The sequence below is a fragment of the Pseudomyrmex gracilis genome, unplaced genomic scaffold (assembly GCF_002006095.1).
Source record: "Pseudomyrmex gracilis isolate BER0280 unplaced genomic scaffold, ASM200609v1 scaffold_2335, whole genome shotgun sequence".
Classification (NCBI taxonomy): Eukaryota; Metazoa; Arthropoda; class Insecta; order Hymenoptera; family Formicidae; genus Pseudomyrmex; species Pseudomyrmex gracilis.
In genome coordinates, this window is record NW_018022919.1 from 1 (window position 1) to 10,928 (window position 10,928).

General features: G+C 46.3%; 1 protein-coding gene across 1 annotated transcript; it reads left to right on the plus strand.

Annotated features, from left to right (window-relative positions):
* The first annotated feature begins 7,002 nt into the window (after positions 1-7,002).
* LOC109862754 lies at positions 7,003-8,229 on the plus strand. The gene has a single exon (XM_020442887.1). It carries the CDS (start codon positions 7,003-7,005, stop codon positions 8,227-8,229), a length of 1,227 nt encoding a protein of 408 aa, XP_020298476.1.
* The last annotated feature ends 2,699 nt before the right edge of the window (positions 8,230-10,928 follow it).

Consider the following 10,928-nt stretch of genomic DNA (forward strand, 5'->3'; position numbering starts at 1 on the left):
ATTATTATCTTTTAATCTGTAGAGCCGTTTTCCTATCAGAGCAATAATTATGAAAAACACTTGGTAATACGAATTACTCGGTCAATCGGTAATAACAGAACGGTTCAGGACCCTCTTAAAGTGTGAGATAGAAACCACGTATTCTGCTAGAAAGGGCATTACTTCAGATTGAGTTTAGTTTTTTAAAACAAAAGAACGAAGAGAACGCGTTAAATTTCGGGCAACGCGTGAACCAACTCGCCATGGAACTCTACGAGTCTATGATTGAGGGAAAAGAACGCTCCGTGGAACAGAACCATATTGGAAACAATAAAGGAACAAGCGTTACACCACTTCCAGATCGGGTTACGAGAGGAACTTAGGTTGATCGTGCGATTGCGTAGATATAACACGTTACAAGAAGCTATCGCCGGGGCAAGCGCGGAAGAAAAAGCTGCAGGAATAAAATAAAAAAATCGCGTACCACCGTTAGTGCATGGTGGTAATAAAAGTTTCACTTGTTACAAGTGTGGAAAGGTCGGACATTACGGGAGAGAATGCCGATCAAGTAAGATGGTGTTGCCAAAGCCAAACAATAGTCGAGTGAATGCGATAGACAAACATTGCAATTATTGCAAGAAAGCGAGTCACACCCGAGAAAATTGCTGGTCGCTGAATGGCAAGAGAGATAGTAAAAAATACACTGCAAAAGAGGGAACAAGACATGCGGTACACAAAAAGAAAAGCCGAAGCGACAGTAGCGGATCATCCGGTAGTAACGAAGAAGATAAAAGAAAGAAAAAAGTGTGTCAGTAGCTGAATTACAAGTGACAGAAATAAACGCTGCGCAAGCAGGATTGGACTTGGTAGTAGTGCCGATGAAAGAAGCAAGGCAAGGTCAAGTAGAAATGCTATATGACACCGGCGCTACTGTGTCATTGATAAAAAAAAAAAATATCTGAAGGGTGAAACACGTACCAGCCGAAAAAACGAGGCTAGAATTAACCGGAGTCACAGGTCACAAGGCGTGTGTAATAGGAAAAATAAAGGCTACTGTGCAACTAAAGAATAAGAAAATAAAGCATACCGTATATGTGATAAGAGATGATTTTTCTATTAAGTACTCCGGAATATTAGGAAGCAATTTTATTAAAAAACACAATTCGGTGCACAATTATAAAAAGGATAGGCTCATGCTAGGGAATGAGTCGATGTTGATGCATCCTTGTAAGAGTTACAACCATGGAGCGAAACAATAGTTCAAGCCGTGACGAATTGCAATCAGGTCGGAATCGTGGAAGCAAAAGAGACACAACCAGGTGTGTTTATCGGATGCTGTCTAGTACAACCCGAAAAATATTTGTGCCCTGTCAACGTGTTAAATACCACCGAAGGCGTTGTAGAAATAGAAACGCCGTGTATAGAAGTAGAAGAGTTGGCAGAAGATAGCAAAATAGAAGACGCTGTGATAAACGCAAGCATGGTTGAAGCAGGGGTAACGAGATGCGAAAAGGTAAAGGAGGCGTTGCGCATGCAACATTTAAACAAGGAAGAAAAAAACGTTTTGATAAAGATCTGCGAGGAATATAGCGATATTTTTCATTTAAATAGAGAATCGTTGAGCAAAACCGGCGCAGTAAAACATGGAATACGTATAAAGACCGATACAGCGCTCATCAACGTAAGACCATATCGGTTACCAGAGAAACATAAGGAAGAAGTTGATCGTCAGATACAGATGTTAGACAATCAGATAATAAGGAGAAGCAAGAGTGAGTGGAACGCACCACTCTTGGTTGTTCCCAAGAAAATGGACGCGTCGGGCGTCAGGAAGCTCCGAATCGTCGTAGATTTTAGAAGATTAAACGACGTTACATTGGTGATTCGTTTCCGTTGCCGAACATTACGGAAATACTAGATCAACTCGGAAACGCAAAGTACTTTTCGACGTTGAATTTAGCATCGGGATATCATCAGATCCCGATGAGAGAAGATGATAAAAGTAAAACGGCATTTTCAACACCATAAGGCCACTATGAATATAATAGAATAGAATGCCGTTTGATTTGAAAAACGCACCCGCAACATTTCAAAGATTGATAAACGTGATATTAACAGGGTTGCAAGGAGTCAAATGTTTTGTCTATTTAGACGACATCGTAATACACGGGGCAAGCTTAGAAGAACATGCAAAACAGGTTTTGGACGTGTTTGGTAGGTTGAGAGAAAACAATTTAAAATTGCAACCAGACAAGTGTGAGTTTTTTCGCAAGGAAGTCACGTATCTCGGACATAGAATTACGGAGAACGGAATTTCACCAGACCCTACAAAGGTGAGTGCAGTGGAGGAATTCCCCGTTCCGAAAAGGGTTAAAGAAATACAGGCATTTATAGGATTGCCGGGTATTATCGGAAATTTATCGATGGGTTTTCAAGAATCGCGAAGCCGTTAACTAAGTTGCTGTGTAAGGGAGCAGCATATGAATGGGATCAAGAGCAGCAGTGTGTGTTTGAGACATTGAAAAATAAGTTAAGTGAAGCACCATTGCTAGTGCGCGCGCGCGCGCGTACCCGCATTTTACAAAGGAGTTCATCGTCACCACGGACGCGTCGAGTTACGCTGTCGGCGCGGTGTTATCGCAAGGAGAGATAAGTCGTGACAGGCCGATCGCGTACGCGAGCCGAATATTAAACAAAGCGGAACGTAATTATAGCACGAAAAGGAGTTGCTTGCCATTGTCTGGGCAGTTAAACATTTTAGGCCGTATTTATACGGAACCAAATTTAAAATTGTTACAGACTATCGAGCGTTAGTATGGCTGTTTAATATAAAAGATCCTGGTTCGCGACTTATACGCTGGCGTTTAAAGCTAGAAGAATATAAGTACGAGATAGTGTATAAGAAAGGAAAAGCTAATACAAACGCGGATGCGTTGAGCCGGAGCCCGGTAAAAACAGCGAACGTGTGCGAAGCAGAAGAGGAGGAGAGCGCGATAACCGAGGCAAGTGAAACGCGCGAGCTGACCGAAGAAGAAAAAAGACAGGTGTTGTATGAATATCACGATGCTCCTGGGAGCACATCAGGGAGTCGCGCGTACTGTAAAACGAATCTGTAGGAATTATGATTGGCCTAGCTTGACTCGAGATGTGGAAAGTTATATCTCGAGGTGTAAGTCGTGTTAGAAAAATAAATTGACAAAGAGGTTTAAGGCCGATGATTATTATTGACACACCGAGCGAGCCGTTCGAAAAGTGTGCCCTGGATGTAGTCGGGCCATTGCCAGTGACAAGTAGGGGAAATAGATACCTACTCACGTTTCAAGATAACCTTACAAAGTTTAGTAAGACAATGCCTATTCCTAATCAGGAAGCAGCAACTGTAGCGAAAGAATTCGTAACGAAAGTAATATGCGAGCATGGAATACCAGGTACAATTTTAACCGATAGGGGTACAAATTTTGTGAGCGAGTTCAAAAATGTATGTAAGTTATTACGTATAAGCAAGGTGCAAACTATGGCGTATCATCCGGAGAGCAATGGAGCTCTGGAGCAATCTCACCGAACACTGACTGAGTACATTCAGCATTTCGTAAAAGAGGTCCAAACCGACTGGGATGACTGGGTGCCGTATGCTATGTTTGCATACAACACCACGTCGCATTCAGTCGGTTTTACACCGTTTGAGGTGGTGTACGGACGAAGCGCAGAACTACCGACGGCATTGACAAAACCTCCGTCCATACAGTACAGTTTAGAAAATTATGCTCAGGAATTAAAGGAGCGTATCAGGGCAGCAAATCGGTTGGCAAAAAAAAACTTGAAAGAGGAAAAGAAGAAAGCCAAGCAGTTGTGACGGAGCCAGCTCCGCCACCTGTAAATAGTTAACATTATTAATATTAGTTTTTATTTTTTCCTTTTTCTTATTAATTAATCTTCTGTATTATTCTTATTAATATATTAATATACGTATTATATATATATATCATGCCACACGTCTACCATAATTCCGCCAACCTTCCTATATAATTCCTATCCTCCTGCGGACTAACCGATAGTTTAGGGATTATAGCATGTAAGAACGCACGTGAACAAGAGATCTGTGCCCGTGCGACGCGGCACAGGTGCGTGATACAGCGCACAAACAAGCGCGTACCGCACACCGACCCCGGACGGACCGTAGGCCGCTCCGGGGTATATAAGCCCAGCGATTTCGGCAGTCGAGACCAGTTCAGGGATGCCAGATACCGGCCGCTTGGTAGCATGCGGTAGTATGGAAGGGATACGCACACAGCTTCATGCCGTGTTAGGACTCCGAAGCTCGAGCGCACACGTACACGGCATGAAGCTGTGTGCGTATCCCCTCCATGCTACCGCATGCTACCAAGCGGCCGGAATCTGGCATCCCTGGACCAGTTCCTTTCCCGAGCTCTCGAGGCGGTGTCTCAAGAGCGATTCTTCCTGAAGCCGAGACGTTGTCTCGGACTTAGAATTCTCCGGTCGAGGCGTTGTCTCGACAAGACCCGGTGCTAGAGGCGTTGTCTCGAACACCACTTCCTGGCCATCCGGTCGAGGCGTTGTCTCGACAGAACCTGGTGCGAGAGGCGTTGTCTCAGACACCATCCTGACCTTCCGGTCAAGGCATTGTCTCGACAGAACCCGGTGCTAGAGGCGCTGTCTCAAACACCACTTCCTGGCCGTCCGGTCGAGGCGTTGTCTCGACAAGACCCGGTGCTAGAGGCGCTGTCCCGAACACCATCCTGACCGTACGGATCGAGGCGTTGTCTCGATCTTCTCCGGCACTTCAGTGCACACCTCCGTCTCCGTCGGCTCCACGAGCCCGGAGATTCAATCAACCGTTGTCACTGCCACTCTGACAAATAGTCGTTCTCACGACTCAAACGGCCGTTGTAACCGCCACCAGAAAACAGTCGTTCTCACGACTCAACCGGCCGTTTTCACGGCTCGGAACATCCTCAGTGTAAATACGTCCCGCGTGTAAATATACCCCGTAGGTTTAAGTTTAGAAATAAGTCCGCCGCGCCGAAATTCGTATTACCCGCGCCGATTTCACAACTAGCGCGATACAAATCCACCCGAACCATTCCGCACCAGAATCACCGCGCCGATAAATCCGAATCTGCTAATAATCGATGTAAATACCATAATTAAGTGAATAAACCTTAACTACCTTTCAGCATTAAAATAACCGAGTGTCGCAATTTCACGCCTTCCTCTCCCGGATCCTTGGCGCCGACCGAGCTGTCCGGCAGGCGGAAGGCCGGGCGAAGTCAATAGAAAATCGGCTTCGTTACACAGTGTTACGACAAAAGAGCAAAAGTAGTAACTTTTAAAGTAAGAGACAAAGTGTTAGTGTTTGATAAAACACTTCGCAGGGGCAGGTCGAAAAAATTAGAGTCCATGTGGATAGGCCCATATGAAATTGTAGCGAAAGTATCAGACGTTACATATACTATCAAAGCAAAGAGACGCACGCAGAATGTGCATGTAAATAGGTTGAAAGCCTTCCTCCCGAATGGGTTCCCATTTTGTAGTAGCTCCGAGGCGGGAGCTCCGGGTCTGCGGAGCGCTCGGTGTGCACGTGGTCTGGCCGCCTCGCAGTAACTACACGGAACGTTTATTTTGTTCCCAGCGTGTGCTGGTGGCGGCGCGGCCGGGCATTGATCGCCAGCCCCCGAGTGGACGCTGGAGCGGATCTGCCCGGTCGTGCTGCCACAATGAATGTGTAAACTGACGGGACAAGTATTGACCACAGAAGGTGAGCATCTGGTGTCTTCGGAGGCTCAGGGCAATGTCCCATTGAGCGGAAATCTATAGCGGAACGGNTGGTGGGGCTTAAGGTTGCGGGCGGTGGTCACCCGCTCAGGGGTGGGCCCGCCCGCGGCCAACTAAGAGGAACTCCCTAAGCTAAGGTGTGAGCAACCGTGCCGAGAGCTGCGTGGCGCAAAGGGTGTTGCGTCCTGAACGGTGCCTCCTGGATACCGGGCGAAATCCAGGAGTACGGAGCCAAGTCCCGGCCATACGCGGCTCTGGCCAGGTGAGACGCGCGACCGCGACACTCGTGGGACTCAAATGGATAACATTTTAGAAAGCAACCCTTCCAAAGCTTCCAAGGGCGAAACTTCTTCCGGACGCAAACAGGGAGTCCAAACGATACGAGAGCGGGCTTTGTGGCCCCGCCTCGCAAAAGACTTAGCGTGGCTACCAGGCGCCGTTTGAGAAACGAGAGGCAAGCGAGGGAGAGTGTGGCTGCTAAGGCCCCTCACACCCATACTGCTGTTGCTTTAAAAACAGGAATTGGGGGTGGACGGGCTTCGGGTGGCGCGGTGAAGTGCGCCAGGCCGGTGCCCTAGTCCTCCTACCAATCGCCAGGACAAGAGACCCAGAAATGAAGGGTCTTATGCCCAGGTGACAACAGGAACTGTCAAGGTGGCCCTAGTATATTGGAGGGCTACCCTGACAAGAAATTAGGAGCTGATGAGGAGTTGGAGATCAAGAAATTGATTAGGTCTCGCATCCTCGGCATGTCCGGAGATGCCGAAGTTCCCACTTTCATCGGCACCTGGGATATAGATAGGGCATTGGTGATAGTATGTGCCAATATAGAGTCGGAGGAGTGGCCTAGAAATAATTTCTCTGATTGGAAGATTAGGAGAACTCCTCTGCGTGTGTTGGCGGCCGGTGAGCTACCGAGGCGTCACCGGGTGGTAATACACATGGAGGAACCCGATGTAGAAGTTGAGGAAGCCTTGAAGCTCCTCAATTAACAAAATGCGGGACTGGCAACCAATGAGTGGGTCGTCGTCAGGGGAAGTCGAAGTAGGGACGCCACGAGCGCCCACTTCGTCTGCCTGATTGGCGACTCTTCGCTGAAAGCTCTAAAGAACCGCGACTTCAGACCTTTCTGCGAAACCGATCGCGCCACTGTTAAGGTGGTGGCGAGTCGGGAACACGGAGAGGCCACCGAGCAAATGGAGGTGTCGGAGGGTGTCGAGACTGCTTAAAATGGCTCTTCTGGGCATCCAAATGACACAAATTAACTTGCATCATAGCAAGAGCGCCTCGGCAATTTTAGCTAGGAGCATGGCTATGATGCAAACAAGTATTGCACTAATCCAAGAGCCTTGGTTTGTAAACGGTGCAATTAGAGGACTGAGTGGATGCGGTAATTTATACAAAACACACTCCGAAAAAAGAATAAGATCTTGCATTCTGGTTAAAGGACTAAATGCCATCTTTCTGCCACAGCTCAGCAGTGAGGACCTCACAGTCATCAGGGTGAGAGTACAACTGGCCGAGAAGGAAGACATGGAGATACTGATAGGGTCAGCTTACATGCCCTTTGACTCCAGGGATCCACCACCGCAAGAAGAGGTAAAAACCCTCGTGGCCTATGCGGAGGACAGGGGACTAGAACTCCTGCTGGGTTGCGATGCAAACCCCCACCATGTCGGATGGGAGAGCACCGATATTAATCCGCGGGGGGAGAGTCTCCATGGTTTCCTAATGGGCACAGGACTCACCATCCTAAATAGAGGAACTGAGCCAACCTTTCAGGACTCAAGAAGACGGAAGGTTATTGACATTACGGTAAGTACGGAGAAGGTGGCGGGTCTGGTGAGAGACTGGAGGGTCTCTAATGAACCTTCGGGATCCGATCACAGACAAATACGTCTAACTCTTCAACACTCGCCACCGATAAGCTGGGCTTGCAATCCCAGGAAGACTAATTGGAACGGCTTCAGGGCTTACCTCAAAGCCCGGCTTGCTGGAGCCCCAACTAGTTATAGGTCTAAGAATAACTTAGAAGATGCGGCGGACTACTTAAAGAACGCCATTGTAGATGCCTACGAATCAAATTGCTTGTCGAGACCAAGAAAGCCGATGACCAAGATCCACTGGTGGAATAATGAGCTTGAGAAGCTGAGGTCAGAAACAAGAAAGGGATTCAACAAAGCAAAAAGAACTGGCCTTGCGGCTTACTGGGAAGCTTTTAGAAGCTTTCAACGAGAATATAGCAAGGCAATCACGAAAGCGAAATGCAAAAGCTGGAGACACTTCTGCAAAGGTATTGAGAGTACCCCGGAAGCATCCAGACTTTGCAGAATCCTCAGCTTAGATCATCGTCCTCAATTGGGCTGTCTTAAGCTTCCAACAGGGAACATTACTGAGAAAGGATTGGACACTCTAAAACATTTGATAGATGTCCACTTCCCAGGATTTGACAATTAAAAAACAATTTAGTCGGTCGAAGCCCAGGGAATATAAGCCCAGGGAATGGCAGTTAGCAGCAAAGGTTGTCTATCCGAGAGGTGTTGAATGGGCTGTTAAGAACTTCCCTATAAATCCCTATAAATTACCGGGACCGGATGGAATCTACCCGATTCTTTTTCAGAAGGGTCTGGGGATTTTAATTGGTCCACTTACAAAAATTTTCAGGGCAAGTATCGCCCTAAGACACGTCCCCCAGGCTTGGAGTAGAACAAGAGTCGTTTTCATACTCAAGCCTAGCAGAAATGGCTACATACTACCATGATCAAAAAATAACCGGAATTTATTCATAAAAAGAAAAGTACATGTTTAATCTTCAAAATTCAAGTTGTCCCCTTCAAAGTAGTCCCCGTCGGCTGCGATGCACTTGTGCCAGCGTTTGATCCACCCCTCGAAGCTTTTCTGGAAGTCGGTTTTTGGTATAGCCATTAGTGCCCCCAGCGATTTTAGCTTTATTGCCTCCACACTCTCAAAACGAGTTCCTCGTAGTGGTTTTTTGAGTCAATCGAATAGGAAGAAGTCACATGGTGCCAGATCAGGTGAATTGGGCGATTGTTAAATGGTATTGGTGTTGTTTTTGACTAGAAACTCACGAGAATTTTTGCACGAAATTCAGTTCTTTTGGCACCAATCTCGCAGTGACTCGCCTCAGATCCAAATCCTCACGCAAAATGCTCTGAACGGATCCGAATGATATGTTGGTGGTCTCAGCTATCTCCCTTATCGTCAATTTGCGAGTTTCGATCAACAATTGTCGGATTTCATCGACGTTTTCATCAGTTTTCGATGTCGATGGCCTCCCAGGACGAGCATTGTCCTCAACAGCCTCACAACCACTTTTAAAGCGTTCATACCACTGGTACACCTGTGTTTTCGATAGAGTATCGTCACCATAACACTTTTGTAACATTTTTAATGTGTCGGAACACTTAATTTCATTTTTATAGCAAAATTTAATGCANTAATGCAAGAACGTTGTTCAAGTTTTGAATCCATTGTAAAAATCGCCGCGACGTAAAAACTTGATGTAAAGAAATCACTGTCATAAAGGTAAATGAACAGCTGATAAGCAGAAGCTTTGCATGGGTGTCCGTAACAGTGCTGCCAACGTGACACAAACAACAGAATTCTAAACCGATAAGCCCACGAGGTTTAAATTAAAAATTCCGGTTATTTTTTGATTATGGTAGTATATATATATATATATATATATATACGTCACAGAAGGGAGGAGAGGGGCGCAGGGCGTGACGTCCTTCTGTTGTATATAAACTTAATTGCGTGATTCTGATGCATCATGATGTTGGACAACCTGGCAGAATGTTGCGAGAATTAAGGAACACAAAAATCATATCAATAGAAACTCCTCTCAAAGATCTGTAATTACTGATCAAAGAATACAATACTCTCACGAGTTCGATTGGGATAACTTGGGATTACAGAGAGGGCAGATCAACTGATACTGCCCTGCACCATCTCGTGGGCAAAGTTGAGGCACAGATGGAGGCAAAGGGATATGCCTTGGGCGTATTCCTGGACATCGAGGGAGCTTTTGATAGCACCTCGTATGATGTGATCGGGAAAGCGATGACCAGGTATGGCATTCCAGCTGCGTTAGCAGACTGAACACAAAGCATGCTTACAAGAAGAACCTTGATTGCTAGTCATGGGGACTCGGTGGTGCATGGCTTCTCCGCCAAAGGTTGTCAGAGGGGAGTGCTATCTCCCTTACTGTGGTGCCTAGTGGTGGATGAACTTCTTGAGAAGTTGCAGAAAGCGGGCTTCCCCGTCTATGATTACGCTGATGATGTGGTCATAGTGGTGGGGGGCAACTTTCTTGCGACACTCAAAGATATAATGGAAAAAGCACTTACGCTTACGCAAAACTGGTATCAATCAAAAGGACTTAGGACTAATCCATCAAAGACCAAGGCCATGATTTTCACCAGGAAATATAAACTTGAGGCCATTGAGCCGTTAAGGTTCTGGCATGAGAAAATAAAATACGTCCAGTCAGTCAAATACTTGGGAGTCTACCTAGATACCAAACTGAGCTGGAAAACACATCTTGAAATAAAGAGATCCAAGTTTTACGTCTCTTTTTGGGCGTGTGAAAGAGTAATGGGAAAGTCCTGGGGCATTAAACTGAATGCTGCCCTATGGATATACAAATCGGTATTGTTACCGAGATTAACATATGCTGCTGTGGTCTGGTGGCCTAGAGTAGAAATGACGGAGGCAAGGAAGCTGCTAAGAAGCCTACAGGGTAACTACCTAAGGGCAGCGTAGGGGCTATGAGAACAACACCAACAGAGGCGCTGGAAGTAGCACTTTGTATTCCTTCTCTAAATCAACAAATAATCAGCACCGCCGGACTCACAGCATATAGACTAAGGTGTCAGGGGGAATGGAGACAATTCGGGACAGATCATACCAAGCTCGGGTTTCTCCACAAATTTCCCTTCACACTGAAGCAAGATAGAATATCCAGAATATACCAAGTAAACAAAGCGTTTTCTGTAAACCTGTCTACTAGGGCTGAATGGTGTAATAAAAACCTATAGATCTAACCGAACATAGATGCGTGGTTCGCCGATGGATCTGGAGCAAACGACCGCTTTGGAGCAGGTATATATGCAGGTATATTGTCCAGGAAACAA